Consider the following 25,115-nt stretch of genomic DNA (forward strand, 5'->3'; position numbering starts at 1 on the left):
CACCCTGTGGGCCAATAGGAAGCCGTGACATCATACAGCAAGGCTTCATATTGGCCTACGTGACCAGGGACTTCAAACTTTGCCACGGTACTGGTGCCTCTTTCGGAGATCTGTATCTCAGGAAGCAGGGGTCTCCAGAGCTGAAATGAATGGGGGTCAGCTCGAGACCCCCTGCTTCCATGTATAAACTGTGGATACATTCACTCCATGGCATAGGAAAACAAGTCCACATTGATCACTGTGTGGGGAATATTGCACTATTATTGCCAAAGCAAGATACTTAATTGTATGATCCTCATTTAGTACTTGTCAATGATTTGAAAAGTTACACACTCACATTTTAACTGTTAACCCTATACCGTTCATGGTGTGCTGTTAATACAGATACCAATATTTGTTGTTTCGTGACTGAAGGTCTTCCTTTCCCGTACAGGTCTTGCCGTATTTACTGGAGCAGTGATCTATGCGAGTCATGTGACAGAATTTCATTCAAAAAGGGATAAAGAAGGCTATTTTGGGCATTGCTTTGTGCTGGCCTGGGTTGCTTTCCCTCTCGCCATGGCCAGCGGTCTCATGTACATCCACCTGCGAAAACGGGAGTAAGGCAGCTGCCTCCTTCTCCGTCCACAGATCCAGAATTCTCATCCGGGCACAGAGTGGGTGAGGGGACTTTGATGACCTGGATTTTTGCCTGTGAGGTTGAACTACAACCAGCCTACGCAGTTAAATTGCAATCAACTGGATTGCAAATGATCCTCATTATCTCCCATCCAAGTTTTATCATTCTACTTGAAATTGGCATACATTTACCTTGGTTGAGCTCACAGAAAGAATTTCATGATTATATCACACATTTGCAACGTGTCTTTTTCAGGCAGTCATGATTATGCAAAGAAACAATTTAAAAAAAAAGAGAAGGTGCACTAAATGAAAGTATTGTGAGGCAGAATATTGCTACATTGCCACAGACAGGGCCAAATATATTCTAATGCAGGTTTAACACATGCCTACGGAGTTCAATTAAAACTATTTTCATCCTTACTGGAAAATTAACCTAAATAGAGATGATTGATCGAAAAACATACACGCTTTCCCTATTCATTCCTTTCAGCATAAGCCCACATGGTGACATATCCTTAAAAGCAGAATTGCATTATACTGTAGCTTGTACGCAATAGACAGCGGCTCTCGCCTTAACCTTTCTCCAGCCACAGTAGTCCTTCACCTCCATGCACTACTATAAGCCAATATTTTTACCTTTATCGGCTGTGCTATCCAAGCAAGATTTTTTATATTTTTTTAGTTTGTGCAGTCTTGATCTAATATTGTAGCAAGTCTCTCCATGAGGGGGCACCTGCTTTGCTGAGAAGAAATATTTTAGGATTCCATTATTGCCCCAGTAATAAGAAACACTCTAGGGGTTAATGATCTTTGAAATTACTTGTCCATGTTGCCATCAAAGGGCCTCATTCATAGAGCAGCAGGAGACATTATCACGCAGTAATAGCCATTCACAGCCACGACTATTAAACCGTGATAACAGCTTCACATAGATTAAAGTGTATTATTAATAACCCTCTCAACTGGTTTATAATAAAAAATAAATAAAAAAGGGGGAGATGGTTCAGATAAACATTAATATAATATTTATTGCAGAATCATAGCGGTGGCACATTTATGAGCCCTTCATCAGGTACATTATTTGTTACTGGACGAAGGGGCCAATCCCCAGTAACATTGTGTCACTGCTAGGATTCTGTAAAAAAAATACATTCAAATTTATCTGAACCATCGCTGGAATTCGTGCACGCAGCGGAGAACGTTGTATGTAGTTTGGTTTACAAAACCAGTAACCATGAGCTTTAAATTACCCATTATGGACAGACATGATCACATTGGTCAGATTAAATTTTTCTTCCAGTTTAACTCCAAAAGCCAAAAGCCTCACATTCATGAATAAAAGCTTTGTTGAATATTTTGGAAATATAACCAACATTTTCCACTGTATTCTTGCTAAAGAAAATAAAGTTTTGTCTTTTGCAAACAGCTGAAGAATGGTTTCAAACACATTAGTTCTGGTTTTTAGCTTAGAATTTTGCCTTCAAGGTACGTTCACCAACATACGCTGGAGTTCATTCAGCCCCGATTCAGTGTTAATGCTGGACTGTGGTGCAATACCCTGCATTGGCGCTGGGTGCTTCTGCCCCATAGACTAAACGCCACTTTTCAAAAGGCCATGCACAATCTAATAAATTCATCTTTTTGAAATGTTGAGTGTTGCTACTTTTCTGGCAGCTGCTCAAGTGTTACCTTATGGTTCATCTTGTCCACCCATGCAGCTAAAACTACAGCAGAGCGTTACCACAAGAAACCATTGTGGGTGCAGGAGTTTTAAATGTGAGCAAAAAGTCAATAGGCCTTTTCAAAATTTCTTGTGACCATTTCCTTGTTTATGTTGTAGTACTTAAAAGTTACACATATTCAGCAAATGTATGATTATAGCACAAAATATTTTCCCCCCCGGTAATATTCAACAAAAATGCTTTTTTACATGGAGGCATCTAAAGTTCCCTATTCATTTTTATGTATAATATGAAAAATACTTTAAAAACAAATATACATCTGTCTTCAATGTACTAAGTAGCTCACGGACTGGAAACAAAGTAAAAAGGCTGATGCCAGTCAGAGAGAAAAAAAGGCAGTGTCGGTGTATGATCTTTAATACTGCAGCCACCATGATGTTGTTCTTCATTCTCTACCTTGCATATTAAACACATTCACATCTTGGAGACCCAAAGGACTACATGCAAGCATATTGTGACCTACCTTATGTAGAGATCTGCGAACTTTGCTCGTACTCAGGTCAAACTTACTAACTAAACATCAAAAAGGTAATGGCTGTTCTGCTTCCCTCAAGTTTGCCGGAAAAAGTTTGAGCAAAGTTTTTTTTTTTTTTTTAAATGCTGCAGAACTGCTATTTTACCATTTTTGTACAAGCAACAAAGAGAAATGTTAAAGCGTCATAAAGTTTGTTTCAAATTTCCCTCGAACTGCCAGAGAAGTGAATTTCTGCAGAATCCCACGTCTGGGTCCCTGAATGTACATTTGACGCACAAAAACATGGATTGCTATTTTTAGAAGGTGGGGTGAACTTGTATACAATGTTATAATGTAGTTGACCAAGTGAATGCAGCTTTGAAAGAAAACAGCAAAATACAACCCATATTACTGTACATAAAGAAATGGAAACAAAATCAAGGTATTGGTGCTGTTTTATTCCAATGAATAATAGCCATGCACACTACAAAATAAGTATATGTAAGATGCAAAAGCAGATACAGATTTGTATAAGAAATACTTTCCTTTCTTTGGAAAATTTATTGTACAGTACAACAAATAATAAACCCCAGCCAAAGCAAGCACCAATAATCGTACACAATGATTACTGTAAGGCCTGCAGTGCTTTACACAGGCCCGGCAGCAGTAAGAGGGGTTTAGTGCAGTTACAGTACTAAAGACCAATACATTCTTCCCTTTGTATTCATTTTATACTCTGTGCTGATGAGGCCTGTACTTAATTTTTGCAGCACCGCACAGAAAGCAACTTAATAATATAAGATGTATCTAATAAATATTAAAAATGAAAACGCTCCCTGACGGTCTGTTTTATTTCTATGATTTCCCTCAGCTGTTTATTAGTTTCATAAAGCTTTGGAAGTGGTCTGGCTCAATTAGCTGTGATGTAGGTGTCGATAGTGATGCTAATAGAGAATGGATTTTTGTTTGCGATTTTAAATGCTTAATCATTGCAATAACTAAAACACACAGTTGGCATGGAAGGCTACTTACTCATTTCATGCTAGAATTGTTTAAATAAAAGGGGTGCTCCAATATAACAAACCAATGCTTCCCCCACCCCACCCACCACCCTCTTGTCTCACTAAAGTAGAATTCGCACATACTGTACCAGTTTTAACATAACCTCGCCAAAGAGTCCCTTTCAAGACAATTTTAACACATTAAACCAACTCTACCCTGTGGGTGGTGTTATACTGTATACAGACATTACATTTGGCCATAGCATAAACAGAAGATGCACAGAAAGCTTATTGTCTAAGCTGGTAATTAAAACTGACAATATGCAGAAAGTGCATCCAAGTTAATGAATGCCAAACAACCAACACAAGGGTTCAGCTTGCCCACCTCACTTCTCAACGTCCTGCGCACCATTTACCCAGTTTGTTCCACATAAAAAGTAGGTTCACAAATATTATTAAACTATGGGGAAGTTAAGGGAAAGTGCTAGCTTGGTATGGCCACGCCACAACTCCAGAAACTACAACGTGTCAGTTTCTGGTCATCACTAGCGGTTACTACATTCAACATCGATTACATTTTAAAGGTGGCAAACAAGGATAATAAATGCTTTTAGAAATATGGTTATACAGTAATTACTTCAGCTATTCAGTGAGTGTTAAAAAAAAAAACCCACTAAATTTACTAGTTCGTGATCACGATCTAACTATTCAGTAGTGGTTACAAATAACAGAAATTTGCAGGGAATATGTGCATTCGGATTTAGAACCTTATAAACGCTATTTTTGGCTCATGACATTACAGGTAATCATTCATTTACATCTGCTTTGGTTTATTTACCTTGCAAGCCACAAACCAGAGTCAACAACATGCTGAAGCTCATACAGAAAACCAAAAAGTATTCAAATGCCATTTCTTTATCATTACTGTCCTCTGCCCAGCGGCGTGTCACTTTTTTTTACTCACCATAAATGGTTAAGTACCATAAAATATTAAGGAATCTTTATCAACTATTATTGCAATTCTCTGCTGGGTAGCACATTTTGAGGTTGGTACTTTAAAAAAAAAAAAAATGAAGAAGTTCAGCTTTTTTTGTGCCAGTCTATCCCAAAAACATAATGCTAAAATATCACAGGGGGGAACTAGAGGCAAAAAAAAAACAAGCATACAGAAGTGAAGCTGGAGGGAGAAAAAAGGATAAATTAAGAGTGACTAGAAAAGGGGAATTGAAAACATGGACTCCAGCATTTTAACCCTTTACTGTCACAGGCATGTGTGGTGCAATATTTTATCCATTGTATTCCCAGTGCTAGAAAAAATCCTCACTTATTTGTCCTCCTTCGTGTAGTTCAAAGTTCTAGTATTGGTCTGGGAGGGAAGATTCGATGTAGATTGTGATGCCTCGTAGCTGACCAACGTTAGTTCGTCACAGATAAAAGAAACATCATAGGTTTCTTCTTCAAGTTTACTGTGGCTGAACAATTGGAAGGAAACATATACATCCTAAGGTGATAGTGGAGATAAATACTGTAGGAAGTCTTATCAAATGCAGATATTGCAGCAATATGAACTATGTTGAAGAAACCAAACAGGGCCTTCAGAACGGGATGAATCACCACAGATTCACTATATCAGAGAGCAATACAAGAACTCCTGTGGGACAGCACTTTACGAAGCTGCTGCATGGGCAATATGCTACAGAAGTGAGACAGAGGGAAAATCTTCAAGCATGTGCTAAACGGGACATTCTGCAATCCACGTAACGAATGAGAGGCGTAAGCGACCGCTATTAGATGCCAATTCCAGGTTTTTCCCATACTTATGTAGGAGTAGAACTGTCACCTGCAGGCTTTCCCTGGCCTCTGCATATAAATCTTTCTTTTTGCCATTATTGATTCTGAGTACCTCACAGTTTGGGTATAGACAAACCAGTGAGGGGTTGAAAGCTCTGTACACGATACCCTCCTCAGCAAACATTTTATGAAAAAACAAATACAAAACTTGAAACTCTACTTACGACTATTATCTTGTTGATTTACTTTTATTCTAGTCCCACAGGCAGCCATTTTTTTACTGTCGGAAATGTGATTTTTTTTGCATTTGGCGCATGCTGATCGAGGGGGGAGCGGGAGGGGAGAGAAAGGGAAAGACTAACGTCACCTGTAAGGTGACGTGAAAAACCAACGCATCAAATAAAGTAATGCAAGCCACACTTAATACATACACCTGCCCAATATGCAAATATAACTCCTCCCGCTTGCTCTGTAAATCCCTCATGTCATTGCAGGCCGACGTAGACCTACCCAAAAATGGTGTAACCCAAGATTAATACATACACACTGTCTGGCTCAGATATATGTACATATACAGTTTAGTGCGAGTAGCAACAAAAGAACGACACGGCACCAACATTTTCCCTTTGATTCATAGTGCCCCTAATGTAGGAAAAACAGCTTTAAACAAGCGGGGAAGAAAAAGAAATATTTGGATATTTGAATTTTTCTTCTGCATCCGTATGACCGTTATTACTGTTCTGGATATCCGAAAAGTTGGTAGAAAGTACAGAAAAAAAAATAATGAAATGACGATGTAATGCATTTTTTTTTTTTTGTCTAGCATTAGCCAATTCTAATAAGTCCATGTGTACAAACGCTTTGTATACATCCAATGTGAGTCTGGTTGTAAAAGCGACAGCTCCCAGAAAGCTTGTGCAGGGTTGGAATACAGTCTTTGACCTATTTAGAGATGGATGGTGTCAAATTGCACATCTTCCTAGTTCTGAGAAAAGACGAATTTGACTGATTTTATACAGGCATAGCCCATATCAAATTGCCTGCAGTCATGGATGAACAGGGGGCATAGAAACACAGCAATCCCTTGCTGCGGGGAAAGCATCTGCAGGCAGCCCGTAGACAAACAGGGAGCTGCGACGGCTGCCATTGGCCTGGAGACGCATAGAAGCACAGCTAAATATGTAAATATTTGTAATGGGTTCAGACCCATTATTCCTTGATTGAGATAACATGATACTATTTTAAACTGAATTGTAGTACCATCCTCATGATTTTCTAATCTGCACAAAAATGGAAAGAAAGTACTTGGCTATACCGCACCTATAACTAGCTAATTCGTCTGGCAGAGAAACAATGCTGTTCAGGTACGACACTTAATAAATGTGTTCTGACTGAATGCAAGCAAAAAAACATAGATCCCACACAAGCGACACGTTAGAAATGCTCTTCTTCAATCGTGGTGGGACCTAATGCACAATCTTGCAGCTTTGATGATATTTAGTACCTCTTGCAAGAATATCATATTCTGAGGAACTTTGGCTACATGGAATAGCGTGCATTTGAATCGCTTTGCTTTCCAGACAGGTTTACTTTTCTTAAACTTTATAGCTTAATCTCTTGAATAAGAACAATTTGAAATGGGATGTTTACCCCTGCTTCAGTAGGTCTGGAACAAGCTGTAAAACCCAAAGTTGTCTACTGTGGTCTCTTTGGTCAAAATCGAGGGATTATAGTTGGTTTTGGTTTTATTTGGTCTTTTCTAATGTTTAAGACTTTACACTCTTTCTATTCTAATCTAATGGGGCAGTCTTGTTGATTTCATTTGGGATACAGTTCATGCATATTTGTCCATCTAGCACAATAAAGATGAAGCTTTTGATTCCTGATGCTCACCGCAATATCTACAGATGGCTTGCCCCACCTTCAGACAATGAAAATACGTCATTACATCCACTCTAGTGGTTACAACGCTCAGTCACCAACACAAACATGCCTTTTAAAAGATGAATCAAACAAAATCTTTTTCTCTTCAGTATGACCAGTTAGAAATCTGTTCTGCAAAGCTTGAAAGAGTAAAGAAGCCTCACGGAAGTATTTCTGCAGCAGCATTTAGCGACAATCTTTGGACCATGAAATCGCTGGCAGATGCAGCGTCTGTAGATTGGAAATTTAGAATGGATAGAAAGTGGCAGGCTTGAGCATTGGAACTTCAAAAACACAGGAGTAGTCTAGTAGTAATGTCACTCACTGCCTCTGTGCTTCGGGTAACAAAAATTAGATTGTAAGCTCTAAGGGATAGTATCTGGTGCAGAGTTATGTACCAAAAATATGACACTAGTTATTACTGAATGTGCCCTCTAAGAGCATGGAAATGGAGTGCGAGTATAAAGCACTATGTAGCACATTTTTCAGATACATATTTTACTTGATGAGCTAAAAAAAACTGTAGCATCTTTCCATATACCAGTAATTTTCAAGAGAGTTCCGTAGGCGACAGGTGGAACGGTGGGACAAGAGTCCCAGCGGCTCCCCAGCAGCGGTGGCCGATGGATCCTCCAGATCCCCATGCAGCAGCAGAGGCCCGGCAGTCACCGAAATTCTGCAATCCCCTCCCTCCTCCTGTCGGTGCTGGAAGTTGGGTCCAACATCCGCACGACTGGAGGAGGGAGCTGCGGAGTCCCTGGACCGGCGCAGCACTGAAGATTTCCTCACCCCAAGGTAAAGTGTGTATGTGTAAGAGAGAGAGAGAGGGGAGACTAAAGGGGCGGTGAAAGAAGGGGAAGAAAAAGATAAGGGAGGGGGCGGAGTGTTAGAGAAAGCGGTGAGGGTTGGGGTTCCCCAGAATTTCACAATATCATTCTAGGGTTACATTAACCAAAAGAATGCCTTAAAACCACTATCCTATAAGATCTCACTCTAGGGCCCCAATTCCATGTCAAGCTGCCTGCTTTTTGCTCTGGAAGATTTCAGCGTCACTAAAATGAATCTGAATGCAGCTGAAATCTTCCTGAGCGAGAGAAGCTTGCTTCACAGTATACTGAGCAGAGACATGTGTTTACTATGTCCTTCATTAAAAAAAAATAATGTTTTTGTATCATTCACACCTGGCTTACAGAATTGTAATACTTGGTACTTAAGAAACATTATCCCAATATGATCTGTAGTCCATTGGGAGAAAAGCGCTACATGAAATAAGCGTTATTGAATAAAACCTATACAGCGCTGTACAGTGATCCTTAAGTTTCTTTACTATGTAGCATTCCAGAGATATTTTCTTTCAATTGTTAATGTATTTATTTGTTTGTCAACTTTTTGAGGGAATGCAGTCCATGCAGCGCATTTTTTTTTGGCGTTATTTTTACTCCCTTTAAAGAGGCAATCCAACTTTGCAAAAAAAAAAACTCCCTGGAACTCAACCCAGTTAATTTCAGCACCAGGGACCCCCTGCTTCCGGAGATACTTACCGCCAAATTAAGTGCCGGTAGCAGCTCTGCGCAGCTGGCAGGGAATCACGTAATGGCAGCTGTTCAAAGATTATGTATACCGCATGCCAATAGGAAGCCGTGACGCAGATACCGGAACCTAATTCGGAGGTAGGTACTTGCGGAAGCTTGGGGTCTCCAGAGCTGAAATTAATGGGGTTCAATCTTATATAAAGAAATAATAAATAAATAAAAATTAGCAGGCTTGGATTGTACCTTTAAAAGATCAATTCTTTCCTTTCCAACGCCGTTATTTTTTTTAGTCAGATACTTTATTCAGGAGATCTCCAATCATAAGTATCCAGGAGGTATAAACAAAAGCTCTTCCCAGAGCCTATTCTGCTAACCTGCAGAAGCTAGAGTTGAAGAAAAATTATCTTTATTGTTAATGTTTTTCTATTCTTATAACAAAAAAACAAAAAAAAAAACACCACCATGAACAGGGACATGCTCAGAGTGCAAGATACAAATGCTATAGGAGTTAAACTCCTATAGGCTTCTTTTTGGGGGACTTCTTTCAGCAGTCTCTTTGGAGGAAGAGTGGACATGCTCCTTCTCTGATCTAGTTTCTTGGGCCAGTACAAACAAGGAGGCTTCAGCTAGACAATACAAGGATGCTTAATCGTTACAGTGCCTTATGAAGTACCTGGTATGTCATGTGCCTTGGCACACCAGAGGCCCTTTCTACATACTAGGAACATTTAGTGTTCTATGGCCTGATCGGGCACACCGTTGGTTCCACCCAATCAAAGTGGAAGTGGAGTCCCCTGCACTTCCGTTTCGGTCACCCAGGGGGGTGGCCATGGCAATCGCTACTACAGCGATTACATGACCGTAAGTGCCAGAAGTCCAGTCGTACTCTGGCACTGTAAAAGTTTAAGACCATAATTGTTTATATTTTTCTCCAAATACCTTAACTGATACGTTGGCATCGGGCATAGAAAATCTCACAAAATCTTCCATTTATGGAGGAAATTGCCATTACTGCCAGTTTAATAGTACTGTATGCTCTACTTCTAGGAAAACTTTGAAGCATGTCCAGAAGGCAGTTTTTTCTGCTTTTAAACTCCGTTAGTGTCTGCAAAACCAGAATTTTCTCAATTTACAAGATGCTATTACATGTTTACTGTGCACTTTTATCACAATACGGTAACTGCTGTACTGTCTGCTGTAGTTTGATGTAAACCTGCTTCTCCAAACTCAAAACATGCTTTTAAACATCTCCACCACTTCCAAAATGGGCATCACACAGTGAAATAATATATTGGTGAAATAAGTATTAAAAGCTGTAGCTAGATCTAGTAAAAGTAGAAGAGAAAGATGACCTTGTCACATCTAGATTTGACGCACAGTACTTCAAACCACTTTCATATGTATTTTATGGAAAGAAACAAATGAAAGCAGATGAAAAACCCCACAGTCTTTGTTAACCTGCAAGTGTCCTTCACTGTATTATTTATGCCAGGCACTGTTTTAGATATATATAGCATTACTAAGTCTGGGCAAAACAAGATATCGCAGTGAAACTTTCTGGAGATACACAGAGACACAGGTATATCAACCCAAAGCACCTCTGATAAAACACCTTATGGACAGAATTGTATGTCCAGAATTCATCCCAGTGAACTCTGACCGCTGCTCTGTGTTTTCATTCTACTTGTTTCTCTGCTAATATACAGGAGTTATCAGAGATAAAAGAATCACACAGCCAAAATAGCAACAGTAAACACACACCAGCACAAGTGTTCTTATTGCCATTCCCACAAGAACAGAAGCATATATAAATATACATACAGTATACAATCAATGTTCTTGTGCCCAGTCACATGCTTTAGAATATAAAGTTATACACACATCAACAGTATGGCTGCCATAATAAGCATCTCCCAGGCATTGGGATTCACACACACGATGCAACAGCACCATGGCTCACTCAAATAATAGGAGTGGGTGTGGCTTCACAGAGCCAATAATATTAATAATAATAAATAAAGGAAACACCTTCCATCATTCAAATATATCGTTCTTAGATTTATACGTGTTTCTGCCTGCTTTTTGGAATAGTCTCCTGTTTCCACGTCCTATTCAAGCGTTGGAGATTTCGGAGAGCTCGCTCAGCTGAGAAAAATATTTCCAGGCCCGCTTTCGCTTGCAGCCAGTCCTGGACCTGTTCCTTTACTTGTTTTATTGTTTCGGGATCTTTAAAAGGAAAAAAAAATCAGAGAAATATGGTGACAGAAGAATTCCACTGGTAGATCTTCATAACTATGACCTGCACAAATTGTCTAAAGAGCATATTACCCCCTGTATATTTTAAATCAGGGCACTTCAACAGGTGGCCTGCGAAGGGACTTGGAGTGACCCGTACTCTTGCCAACATAGGCTAAAATCGATGGACAAACATTTCCAAACCTCATCTACTATGTAACAACATAATTGCACTGCAATTGTGTCACACTGACATTCCCTTGTAAACTAAGGCAATGTAAATATATAGTACAGGTGTTACAAATGCCTGCAAAATGTTGAAGTAAAATAATTAACCATTTAAAAAGGTATCCAAAATTACATTACTATACTCTTGTGGCCATTCTACACCTTTTTGGGATTCGGCCACTTTGAAAAACTAGTTACAGAGCCAGTACCTGTGGTCTATTTACTTATACAGTATGAAGTAGGTAATGTCCTATACTGGATCTCTTCCTAAATATTAAATATGAATAACTTAACGAACAAGCTCTTGGAAAATCTTACACTTGGAAAATTCTCATATTTGAGCAGATTCCATCATCCCTGACCCTTACTCCATCATGGTCCGAAAAAAAACACAAAGTAAACAAATAAATGGGAGGAAGCATGCAGTGACATGTTTATTAAAACCAGGGCAACAAAGCTCTAAAATACAAAAATATATTTCCCCAAATATACGAAGGAAGCAAAAATGTGAAGAAAAATAAAGCTGGCAAGTCAAACTAGTGCCCCACCAGCTCTTACTACGTAATAAATCTGGTAAAAGTAAATAAATATTAAATAAAAAATTGCTGGAAAAAGGATCATAAAAAAAAAAAAAAAAAATTTAAACACACACACACACACAAGCGAGTGTCTAAGGTGGAAAGCCCATATACTACCCAAATACGTATATACAGGAATGGAAAACAATGCACACAAATAACATTTTCAATTAAAAACAAAAATATGAATCTATCGCCATGTGGGAGATCTATCACATGGATGGTGTTTTCTGGTATGTGTAGTATGGTGGTTCTGTCTCGAGATTCAAAAACATTAGGTAATGTTGAATGATTGAATCATGTTAATGATTCAAGAACGGACTTAGGAAACTGTTGAAATCACCATCCCATTCGATCCATCATCGTGTTGTCTATGTGTCTGGAAAATGTGAGCCCTCATCTCTGTGAACTAGTTTCTCATATACTAACGGCCGCCAGATGTTTGATTTCAGCTAATTGGAAGGATTGACCGACCCCATCCAAAAACGAGGGTGTTGCAGGGGATTGATGAAGTTATGTTGATAGAAAAGCTGACCTCTTTCCGTAAGCACAACGATTAACAATTTAATATCGTATGGAAACCATGGCTCAACAGTAAGAGGTTTCCTTTAATAAATACAAAGGGAACGTATGTGTATTCTAAGTATACTTTGTGCAATGTCTTTCTTAGCTGCATTGTGTTATTACAAAGAATGTTAACTGGCGATCGCTCGCTTCTCATTATTTTCTGTACCCCAATTTCCTTCAAACTTCCAATAAAACCCAAGTAAAAAAAAAAAAAAAAGGTTTTAGATCTCATTATACCCATATCAAATACAAATTAGATCTAGGATAACAACAAAAATTATTCCGGTAGTGCACAGTCCCCATCTGAAGCAGCTCACTAGTCCATATCCTAAATAGTTAGGTATAAATCCCAAACTAGCTAACTCTATAAAATAATCCAAGCCAATGTCACAAAAAAAAAAGTCTGACCAAGCAAGTGCCACAAGAAGGATCAGGAGGGTCTGAAACGTTACTCCGGGGACTAAAACAAACCAGAGAACGTTCAGCCTTGAGTGACTTGACTATACAACCAACACTACTACCCCCTTGGTAAAGCGTTCCTACTTTTCTGCTTAGATTATTGTATGGAACTTTGCCGATACCAAACTATTTTAGACTGGTGAGCTGCTTCATATGGGAGACTGTGCACTACCTGAACCATGGCAAGATTTATTACATAGGATGGAAGGCATCTCACACTAGATTATTTTTTTTCTCAATTTTTTCTTTATTCCTTTTTAGATTTGTGTGTAATATTTTTGGTATTTGGGGCTTTGTTACCTTAGTACTAATAAATTGTGACCGAGTGTTTCACATTACCTCTACACATACCGGTATTATCCAAAGTGCTACAGTCCTCATTACTTGGGATGTTTAGCTGCTTCAGGAAGCTGTGAGCCAGGATCACCTCTTTTGCATGTTCCTCATGGGCCCTTAGAGCGAGGGCCCCAAGCAGCTCAGAGTTGTTGGAAGTGCTTCGGTAATACAGCATGTGAGCGAGTTCCAGTGAATGCACTTTCCGCCGCTGAGAAAACACCTAGAATGGATAGAGTAGTGAATCAATGGTAGCTCAAATGTGATATCTGCAAAAAGTGTGGCATGTTAGAAGAGTGGAAGTATAGAACGAGATAGAAACAATGGGGAGAGGGGACATGGAATTCTAGAAGTGTTTAGAAGGGTGGTATATATAACATTGGATATTATCGATCCAAGTGATGCAGAAAACCATGAAAAATATTTTTTGCATCCTAGGATTGTGCCCATTAGTATGATGCTTTCCAGCTTTCATTAGGCCTTGGAAAATACATTTCATACACATGAAAGTTTATTTTTGTGAATTAGCTTTCCCTCACATCAGAAAGTTGGGCTAATCCCTATACCTGCCAAGCTCGGAACGTCATGAATCCCGCAAAGAAGAAAAAGAGGAAAGAAGTTCCCATCTTCAGGTCCGTGAGGACCACCATGCCCACATTGACAAAGATAATTCCGCCGCTGACCAACAGCATGGCATTGAGCAAGGTGCGGTCGAAGCTGGAGGTTCGAACTTTCACTACAGGAAGCAACTGCTCCAGCCCTTCCAGGGGGATGTCCTTGAAACACTTCAGCACCATGTGGCTATTCCTAGGTCGAGCTGCTACCAGGACTCGCTTAAAGTAACGCCTATTGAGAACAGAAACATATATACAGTTACTCAAACCATATTGCATCATTATATCCGCCGGAAATCACAAGTCAAAAACCGTAAGTAGATATATACATAAATAAAACAATTTGCAACCTGTTGACACTTCAGGAGAGCTCAGACCCTCTTACTAATTTATGATAAAAATACCTGAAAGGTGAGCAGAAAATAAAAACCACACAAATGCCAAGGGTCAAATCTCCATATGCGCTTAAGTGGTGTCAAACACACTTTAATCCTTCATGGAACAGTGATCTGCAACAGATTCAGAAGCACTGAAACCGAGATATAATTACACTTTGTGTTCCATTGTATAATCTTACCCTATATAAAAAAAACCCAAAGGTTTGTGTTTTGGTACCAGTGCAATTCACGCATAATCCTTAAGGTTCCCAATTAGTTTGCTAGTTCTAAAATTTCCTGCATCTCTTAAGCCCTATCCAATACACACTAGTTTTAATACAAAAAAAAACACAAAAAACACAAAAAACACAAAACCTCATGACCCACCACCAAAGCTTGGCATTTCTAGCAACTGCAGAGATTGCTAAAAAGCATTCAGACAGATGCTGCATGGGAAAACTAAGTTCCGCAACGCCCCTAACATATAGCAAGTTCAAAAGAAGTTAGATAATGCTTGAAAAACACACTGCACAGTACAATAGGGTACGCCATTTCCTAAAAAATACCTTGTTCTTATTTGCTAGAGATGATAGGGTCCAAACCCCTCATCCTCACCAGTGCTAAAACTAACTGAAAAATTGGCACTGCTGGCCTTATTCAACACCAAAAGGATTAAATACACTCATTTTTCCAAAATAAATGCCAATATTGTTATACGCCACTACTGTATGCTCCATAGAATAATTTTCTTTGGCAAATCTGGGGTTTAGAGACATTTGCTGGTCAGCGCCAGGTTTTGTTCTTCATTAAACTGCTGACATCCATGTTTGCTATTGCTACAGAACATGTATCCATCATAATAGCTTTAAACAAAGTGAAATCAATATTTATACTGCATCGATGTACTCTACCTAGAGGAAGACGCTGATTCCGTTGTTCCAACGAGATCAGACAACTGTCCATATAAATGTATAATGACAGACCTGCCAAAAGTCACTGCTTCCCAGCATGGGGTTTAGGACAGGCAGATCCTGACTCACAACACTTTGCCATTATTGGATTTAATGACATGTTTCACCACAAAGCCCTTACTTGCTTTAACTTCGCTACTGGAGAGGTTAGCAGCCTCTTGCAAAGCAGGAAGGGTTAAGCCAATAAACATTCTATAGCCCTTTATCAAAAGGTGTATATAAGTTGAAATTGAACCAACACAATGTTATTATTGTGACGTTCGGTATTTACATTGGACATGAAGAGCTCCCAGAAACATGTCTTGCCTGTCTGGTGGGGTGCGTGTCGCCCGGGAGAAGAGTGTGTCCTTCTGGGGCTTGGTGCCCATCTGTACAGAGAGGGGTCCCATCCTCTGCCCCAGTGCCCAGAACCGAATGTATTCATATTTGTCGAGATTCACGTGCACCTGGGAATGGGGAGAAAGTTACCAGAAAACCACCCAAACAGAATGGTGTAATAATGCGGTTTGTGATGTAATGGGCAGGGTTATGGGATACAGGCAGTGCGTGTGTCATGTTTGAGGGGAGGACATAATGTTCATCTAAGACTGTTTCTACTTTAAAAACATTTTTTTTTGCAATCATTTTATACTATTTATATTCTTATTGAGCATGTTTAAAAATTGTGGACGTCCTGATTTTCTATTGTACTTTTTGTATAGTGGCCACAATATATTCAGCACTTTACAGAAATAATATACAAGAAGAATAAGTAGGAAGTGCCTAATACATGGAAGTAACCAGAGTATAGTTCCTGCCCTGGGGAGAGGTTTTCAAAGAACTGCCTTTTAACTCAGCCCCCAACCACTGAAGCTTTAGAAATCCTGCTGCATTTTTAACCAATGAAGTAAGGACCTCTAACAAACCCAAACAGAAGCATCTTGTAATGTATGATGTGTGAGATTCATGCTATCTGCATTTCGCTTTCTGTAATTTGCTAATAAATTAGCATATGAAATTAATAACTGGATCAATCTACGGGCTAATCACAGCCGCCACCAGTCTAAGTTCTTTCAAAATTAAAGCAGCCTCCCATATTAATCTGGTCTGTAACTGTTACATACGCCTATAACATTATCTCTTACGGTGCTTGCAATGTTTTGTATATAATGTATAACCCTGTTCCCTTAATGTAACCATGTATTTGTCATAACTCTGTGCCCAGGACATACATTGAGAGTTACCTCTCGATTTCAAGTATTACTTCCTGGTAAAACATTTGATAAATAATAAAAGGAGCTGGAATGGGGAGTCCAAAATGCCTCCGTTTTCCTGGGCCCAGATTTATCAATATAAACTGCTTTTAGGAAGTAGACCGAGGCTTTAGGGATAACACTATATAGGGAGAAAGTAAAAAGGGGACAACAATCTTCTGCTAAAAGGCCCCTTCCGGGGCAGGGGGCACCTTAGAGCCCATTCAACTCGTGTCTGGAAGGTGTCTCTAGGCAGAAAACTGCTTAGTAATTAAGGGTCTCAATCTGTGTGACTGAAGGAGGCTAGGGGAACCTAGCTATGCCTGGTGAATACATTTGCATGTAGTTTGTCTAACCTGATTTCACAATCTAAAACCGCCTTTAAAAAAATAATAGCAAAAGAAATAAAGAAGCGGTTACAGAGACAGCACCTTTAAAGCAGCAGTACATTATAATACAGTTTCACATCACTGGGTAACACACAGGTGACTTCCAAAGCCGAAGTGTGGGCTGGGCAAGCAGTACTACATCAGTATTAATTCCACAATTGGGCAGCAAAATAAAATACAGAGATGAGACCTCTGACAGAATATTCTCTCTCTGTTTGCATCTAGCACCCTACCTCTTCCATTCCTAAAGTTAAGAGCAAGTACCTGCACTCCGTCCTGAGGGTGATGCACGATCAGAGCATAAGCCAGAGCGTCCTCAGACAGGATGTTGAAATTGGCCTGATCCAGCACTGGCTGCAGGTGCTCCAAGACCTCTTTCTCCAGGGATAGGCGCTCAGAGTCTGTAAGAGTGGTGTCCGGCAAAGCATCACGGTCTGGGTTAATGGGATCATAGAGGACCTTAGAGAGAGCAGTACATTAGAACAGGCACTATTCTAATCTTGCAATCTAATCTGTTTAGAGGTGAATACTTACAAACACCTTAAAAAAAAGTTAATTCAATAAATGCCCATGCAACTTAAGATTCCTTGTGTTAATAATATACAGGCTGTTACTCAAGAACTATTTATAAACATATTTAATCATGTGTCCATAATAAAAAGAGAGGAATAATTGCAGATCAGCTTAATATCTCCAGTCTGTGTGGCAATCAAGTGCTGTACGGCTGCTCACACAAGAGACGTCACTGAAATCAACCATTCAAACCGACCCCAATGTAATTCTATACACTTTGAATCGGTCGTATATAGGCCATTCCTCACCATTGAAAGCCCAAACAGCCACTTTAGATAACATAGAATGACCCCCTTAAGTGTCACATTCTTGAGTTCTTGCAGGTATATTCCCTACATCCACAACTCCCAAAAAATGACTTCCTTTATCTTCTGTGTATATAATGGTGTCTTCTAACAAACAATATGAAGAATACTCACCTGTAGCTCCTCCAGGATGGAGTGGTAAGGGTGAAGGAGGGAGGACTCCAGTTGATTCACAAAGGAAAGGAAGGACCTCTTTTCAGATTCACTGGAGTGGAATGCCTAAAAAACAACCCTTTTTGTATGAGCGTCCCTGAATAAATATAATGTACAGATAAAAGGTTTATAAAACAACGGATTACATTACAAAATGGATATGAACGCCTTGAGAAGCATCTTGTAAATATGACTTAATCCTTCTAAGGCTCTCCTTAGGCTTTTATTGAAAGTTATACACGCTGAAGATCATTCTAAAAAGTCCAGGATCACAACTCCTCCTCTGGGATCTAGTCAACAAACAATTCAGGCTTGTAATGAGTATTAACACAAGTAATTTGTGAGGATGTGTTTAGACTGTACTTAATTGCTAAGAAAATAAAAATAATGTATCTATTCATTAACATGTAGAAGTAGGCAAATAAAATAAGTATTGTATGTCTTTATTTATGTAGCGCCATAAAAGTACATAGCGCTGCACAGTAGTAATACGGTGGTACAATATGTTATATTTGGCCCAATACACTCAATTTCACAGGAAAGACTAATTTGTGTAAGGCCAGAACAGCAATCTAATCGGTCCCTTTGAGGACCAACCAAGAAAAAATAATGAGCAGAACAAATAAATAAAACCCCACAAACCGTGCACAGTAAAGATAAAATGTAAAAAGTGCATTAAATGAGGAACACCAACCGGACGAGGCCATGTTGGCCTGAAATGTTGTTGCTGCCCCTCAAACAAATTAAATGAAGATTTAGCAATTTAATTGAAGCTTGTGCGCTCCTTGTAAGGAGTAAACCGCGACAGAGTGCTGTCTCATCTTGTTTTTCTAGCTTTTTTGCAGTCTTTTAGACAAGACTACTTGGAAATAAGCACCTAGATACTTTCCCCCCCCTAAATGTTGTATAACTGCTTACCCACTAACAGTATCTTTTTTTGTATGCATCACTAAAAGAAGAGATGGATGTGAAATGAGTCCGGTAGAGGGGATACCCAGCAGAGCCCCCGTTCATGGCAGAACATCAAAAACAAGGCAGGACAATCAAGTGGTTAACGATGTGAAGGATGAAAAACACTCACAGTCAATTCTGAACCCATAATCCAATCTCAAAGGGTTTTTTTTCCCCCTTGGGAAAATTGTTATAATCATTGATAAATTTGGACGGTGGAGTAAGAGGGTCATGGGTCTTTAACATGAGGTTAACCCCTTCGCTGCTAAACACATCGCAATAAGCTTTTTATTTTTGCAAAACTGGGGCCAAATGCATAATAAGCTAATCACACTCACCTGAACCAGATGCTCCACCAGCTGGCACTTAGAGAAGGGGATATATCTCTCTTGGTACTGCTCAATCCAGTCTTTTGGCTCAGTCGGTTTCCACATTTTTTTGTACGCTGCCATTTTAGTGGTCAACGTTCCCATACTGCGGATTAATGATTTTCTCATTCCAGCCCCCATCCGCAGGGCACACCGGGCTGTGTACAGCATGATGAAGGCTAGCAATGTCCCAAGGAGAAACCAAACAGAACCGCTGATGAACAGGTTATATATGTCAAAACAACTTATCACATCCTTCATACTGTTGGTACCATGAATGATATTGTGCTGCCAGTTATGCCAACCAGAGGTGTGGTAAACCCCCATTTTGAAAAGTTTGCAAATAAACATATTCTGGGTAACACTTAACCCTAGTCAGCCTCTAATTGCGTGCTCGACTAGTGCAGATTCCATTCTTCAAAATGAATTCGATTTGGGTGTTCTGGACCTTAAAATTACCTTTTATGAAGTACTCCGAAATCAATGAAACTGCCAGATCATTAGTAAGCTACGTGTGCTTATGCAAGTCCAGCAGCAGATATTGTGACAGTGGGCATAGCTCAGCAGTAATGTCCCTGCATTTTAAGCAGGTGTACCAGGTTCAAACAGCTCTCCGTTTAACCTAATTCAATTCTCCTTGTACCTCAGGCACCAAAATTAGACTGTAAGCTCACCTGGGCATGGAAGTATTATTGCAAACTTTGAGCTGAAACGAAATTCTGACATTGCTCTGCCCTTATGTAAATGTATTAACCAAAAATGAAACTTAGAGAAGGAGCGGCTCAGTGAGTAATGACACGGACGCTGGCACTGCGTTTGAAGCAGGGGAGCCTGGTTCAACTACTGGTGTCGGCTCTTTGTGAGGTTGGGCAAATCACTTTATCTCCCTGTGCCTCAAGCACCAAAAACAGATAGTAAGCGCTAGGAGGCAGGGACGGTGTCTCCAAAATGTCACTGTAAAGCACTACATAAGGGCTGTTGTATACAGCATGCGGCCGTGCGTACCTATGCGAACGCGTGTGCATGTGCCGCACGCATTTCCTGTCTATAGAGCCGGGAGCTGCAGGTAATGTGTATATGTGTATGGGCATGGGCTGTGTGAGTGAAAGGAAGTCCTAATTAAAAAATTTTAAAGAAAAAAAAAGTTTAATATTTTTATTTTTTTATTTCTGCAATCATTGACACGCACGCACACACGCACACACGCACACACGCACGCACGCACAGTGGTGCCAAAAGATGATTTTCCTCATCTTCGCCGCTGTCTGTCGGCTCCCCTCTCCCTGTCGTGCGCGGCCCTTGTATAGAAAGGCTGACGTCACAGCCAACTAAAATTCCGCGCGCACAGCGTAGCATGCGCCCGGCACTATAGAACGTGCCTAAGACTAGCAGCGCTATACAAGAACAAACAATATTATTATTATTAGATCACTGCCATTTGGTTCTGTGTGGCTCTGCACCATTATTAGTAATATTACCCCTTTAATGCAACACAGGAAAGCATGCACTGTGAGATACTTCACACAAGCAATGCTATTCCTCCATATACCATTTTATGATAGTATACCCAGAAGACTCAAGATAAACAAACAGAAATCCGACCTGTCATGTTGCAATCATTTAGAATGTGAAATATTGGAACTTGGACTCACCAATTCCTACCCAACAACCTCAGGCTAAAATTATCTTTATGTTCATTTTCAGAAATCCCCAAATCTCCCTCACATGGTTGTATTATCAAAATGTAAACATATGGGTTCGCCATGCAAGAATTAAAGATACAATCTCTGCAAAAGATTTGTAATACAAACAGCTGAAATCCAAACCTTCTTGTATATCTTTAGTACTGATCTTTCTGTATTCAGAATACGTGAAACCCCACCCCTTATTAAAATCAATGGAAGTTATTAATTAAACTGTGAAAGTGCTCTAACACTAACATTTCCATTGTCTTGCAAGCTGCAGTTCAAGCTTGTGCTTTAAAAATTTTTTCCCCATTTAATGTGCATCAATACAGATTGCACACTGACAAGTAATTAGGTAAGCTGCAGATCGATATCGTTCTCCTGTAATCGATCGCTTGCTCCGGGTTATTTAACTCAGTTCTTGCACAGCATTGTGGGCAATGTAGTTCCTAGAATGATTGACTAGGTAGTTATTAGATACAATTGGTGCACTGCTAGAGAGAGGGCGGGGCTCAAGAGCCAGAGCCTATCAGAAGGGGAAGGGGGCTGTCACTTTGGAAATGCTTCCTACGTTAGAAACATTAAAAAGGTCTTTAAAACATTTTTTTTTTAAGTTAAAGTATTTTCAGTACAGAACTGATTTATTCATAAAAACACATGTAGGATATTTCTTGAACTGCTGCTTTAATGGCAGTTTAAATGAACATCCCCCAATGAACCCAATTGCGAGTAATGTTATTTTTCTTTTACTTCTTTGATAAACCTGATGCTCTTGTTCTGTACTTGTTCTGTACTGCCCCAGTTCTGCAGCCAGAGTTGAGCAAATAACACATGCACAGTTGTGTGAATGCTTTCCCTGCTGCAGCTCTGAGGTCCCCAAAATCCACACTGCGCTCATTACACCACAAACACACAAAGAGCTTTATTTCAACATGTATGACACTGTATTGATGTCCAGGGCTGCACAATTATTCGCAGAAATTATTTAAATCAACATCATTTCAGTGTCAGTAGACTTAAAAGTAGGGTCCCATCACTGTCCCTTAATCACCTGGCCTAAGTGGCTCTGTAACCCCAACTGTGCTCACTGCAGCTTCAACAAGACAAAACCATTCTTGGTGGAAGACATAACACCATCCCTGGCTCCCCTTTGTAGGTAACCATGCACACCATGCCATGTCCGTGTGCAATACATCATAGAAAGGTTGCTGCTGCAGCCTCCATACAGCCCACCAAACACACACAACTGTCACCCCGCTAACCTCTGGCAGGGCACTGCTGACTTTGAGATCGTGGGCATGCGCAGAACGGCCTCCGTCCCTCTGCAAACACGTCATGAACTGCACGGAACGCGAGCAGCGAAGGCTTCAGGCGTCCGTGTGCGCATGCGTGGTATTTCCCGCTTCTTTTCACGGCCTCTATACGGGATTGGGAATCCCCGGCAGCGCCCCCTGCAGCCGGTAGGGTTCAAGAGAAGCCTCTTTGAGCGCGGCCCCGTTGCGGGGGCGTGGTCTGTTGTGTGATGTCTGGGGGGCGTGTCTGTCAGCGAACAAGTTGAAGATAAAGAGAGGAGGCGGGGCTCTGCACTGCGAGGCTGCTGAGGGGCAGTGACCGCACTGGCACAGCACAGGGGGGGCAGGAGCTGCAGGCACGGGAGGGAGGGATGTGTCAGGGGAGTACTGATAAATGAGGGGCTAGAAACGAGAGGTGTGGTAGGTGCTACAACTAACAGTTCCAACAGCCAGAACAATTACTGGGCACTATTAGATTGTAAGCTCTTTAGGGCAGGGACACCCTTTCCTAATTTTACTTTTGTCTGAAGCTCCTACTCCCATTTTGTGTTATTTGTCATTTATATTATTATGTAATGTATTACTGCTGCGAAATGCTATGTACATTAATGGAGCTTTATAGGGCCGCGCTTATAGTTGTGGCGACGGTGCGCGGTGCCAAAACACATACCTTGTTGTGCATCATGCTGCAGGTAGTGAACGCGACCAGACGGAGGCACGACCGAGCGGCAGGATCCAGGAGAGAAATTAATTTGTCTCTATGCGGCTGCCACGTGACGTCAGCATCACGGGAAGCAGTTTAGCCAATAATAGCACGGGCCACTCCACTGCCACGCCCCCTGTCGCATCCCGCTGGCATAGAGTGCAGGATTTGTACGCACTGCGTGAATGACGTCACACGGTCAAGCGCACACCGCAGTGCACACTAGAAGTGCGGCCTAAGTAAAGATATACATACATTTATACTATAACCCATGATGTTTACACAGCTGTGACGTGTCATGGTACCAGAAATGGACGTTTCTGTAGTTAGTACAGGTTACTGGGCACTATAATTGGATGTTCCGGGTATTGTCGCCATAGGAATTGTGTGTAGCCATGGCTAGTCCAGACTGCCTCTCTGCCTCCTGTCACGTAAGTCCAGGCTATCCTAGGGCATTGACCCCTCATGCTGACTCGCTGAGTGACGGAGTGGTGGTGACACATGGTCTGTGTATAGCCAATAGTAGTTAGACGTGCCCTCCCCTTCTGGGACCTCAGAGAGGAAGTGCTAAATTATAAAGAGTTCTCTTCCACCCCTCCTAGGGAGAGGAGGTGTTTGCTGCTCCTCCCGGCTGGGAGTGAGACATGCCAGAGAGTCCCTCATGGTCTGACTGAGAGAGATCAGAGGCCTCAATGCTATCAGAGCCAAGCACCATCCAGAGGTCTGGGACACAAATCAATCTACTCTGCACCCGCTGTAATACCATCCACAGTGGATGTATCAATAAAGCATCCCTTTTTGTATACCCCTGCCTGAGTCTACAGTCCATTGGGCAGAAGTGTGAAAGAAGTCTGTTCTGGTAGGGACTGTCTTTGGGAACTCTGGAGCGCACCGGAGCTGGAGGCGCTGACACCCTGAGAAGCAAATAGAATTCACCAAAAGCCTGTCATGTTCCCCACACCATCGCGGACCACTCAGCTCTCCTGGACCCTCGCAGATATGCACCCACCACAAATAGCAGTAGCCAGCAGTACATGTTCCAGAGAGGGGGGGGCAAACAGGACTACATGTGTAAACAAAATGGGTGTCTGAGCACATGGGGCAGCTGTTGTCACACCTGGAACGGGTGTCTAGGCATCGCTCCCAGCTGTTTCTGCATCTGGAATGTGTCTGGGCACATGACAAGCCATACCTGCACCTACAACTGCTTTCAGAATACATGGATAGGCCGCTCTGGCTTCTGTAATGGTTGTCTATGCACCTGAACAGCTGTTTTGGCAGTTGGAACAGATGCCAGGGACCCCATACCAGGCCTTCCACCACCCCAAACAGGCGCCCAGAAATGTGGATCATCTGTTATGACAGGGGGGCGCAAACTTTTAGTGCTGCGCCCCCATCTCCCTTCGGCTCTCACGCGCCCTCTTCCAACATTCATCTGCATCAGATGACGCTGTGGGGTCATGTGACATCACGTGACCCGCAGCGTCATTTGACGAGTGTAACGTCACTTCACATGGCGCCACGTTGCCATGGCGACGCAACACAGCAGGCTCAATCCCGGTAAGTAAATAGTTGCAGGGGCCTCACACGATCCCCCAGCATTTAATTTAAATGCCTGAGGGAAGAGCGCGGGGCCTCTGCAACTGCCCGCGCCCCCCCAAGCAAAATATCCCGCCCCCACTTTGCGCACCACTGTGTTATGACGTATGTATGAGTGAAACAAGTTACTACATTGCATTTAATGAACTCAGTAAATACAAATTAAACAAATCAATATTGTTTTCTGCTCTTACATTTTGACTTGTTAAAAAAAGTAAACTTTACTTTGCTTAATAAAAGCAAATTCATTTTTCTTTAGTTTGTCTTATAAAACAAAGTAAAAGAAAATACATGGTTGTAGGTAATCACATTTGCATCTTAAGTTTGGTATTGTGTAATTTTTCATTTAATCACTTAACGATGAAAATAAACCCACCATATTTCTGCGGGTTGGGCTCCCTGTTATTTTTGCAGTGAGATTAATACATTAATAAAACAA

General features: G+C 41.0%; 2 protein-coding genes across 4 annotated transcripts in view; one reads left to right on the forward strand and one right to left on the reverse strand.

The window, feature by feature from the left end:
* The window catches only part of EMP3 (epithelial membrane protein 3 (MAM blood group)), a 35,535-nt gene extending 31,883 nt beyond the window's left edge, over positions 1-3,652 (forward strand). Inside the window, exon 5 of the mRNA XM_075605365.1 lies at positions 434-3,652. Within this exon, the coding sequence (XP_075461480.1) occupies positions 434-603 (170 nt within the window). The 3' untranslated portion in view covers positions 604-3,652. The remainder of the gene's footprint in view (positions 1-433) is intronic.
* Positions 3,255-22,509, reverse strand: TMEM143 (transmembrane protein 143). 3 transcript variants are annotated; one of them, XM_075605362.1, is made up of 8 exons: positions 19,857-22,509; positions 19,368-19,576; positions 18,040-18,144; positions 17,312-17,506; positions 15,733-15,872; positions 14,031-14,310; positions 13,471-13,687; positions 3,255-11,290 (listed from the first exon to the last, which is right to left on the reverse strand). In XM_075605362.1, the coding sequence occupies exons 2-8, from the start codon at positions 19,566-19,568 to the stop codon at positions 11,124-11,126; spliced, it is 1,305 nt and encodes a 434-aa protein (XP_075461477.1). In that variant the 5' UTR covers positions 19,569-19,576; positions 19,857-22,509; the 3' UTR covers positions 3,255-11,123. The 3 variants fall into 3 exon arrangements, with proteins under 3 accessions (XP_075461477.1, XP_075461476.1, XP_075461479.1); XM_075605361.1 differs by having other exon boundaries at positions 22,345-22,508; XM_075605364.1 differs by having other exon boundaries at positions 13,483-13,687; positions 22,345-22,504.
* Positions 22,510-25,115: the final 2,606 nt, after the last annotated feature.

The sequence above is a fragment of the Ascaphus truei genome, chromosome 6 (assembly GCF_040206685.1).
Source record: "Ascaphus truei isolate aAscTru1 chromosome 6, aAscTru1.hap1, whole genome shotgun sequence".
In the NCBI taxonomy this organism is placed as follows: Eukaryota; Metazoa; Chordata; class Amphibia; order Anura; family Ascaphidae; genus Ascaphus; species Ascaphus truei.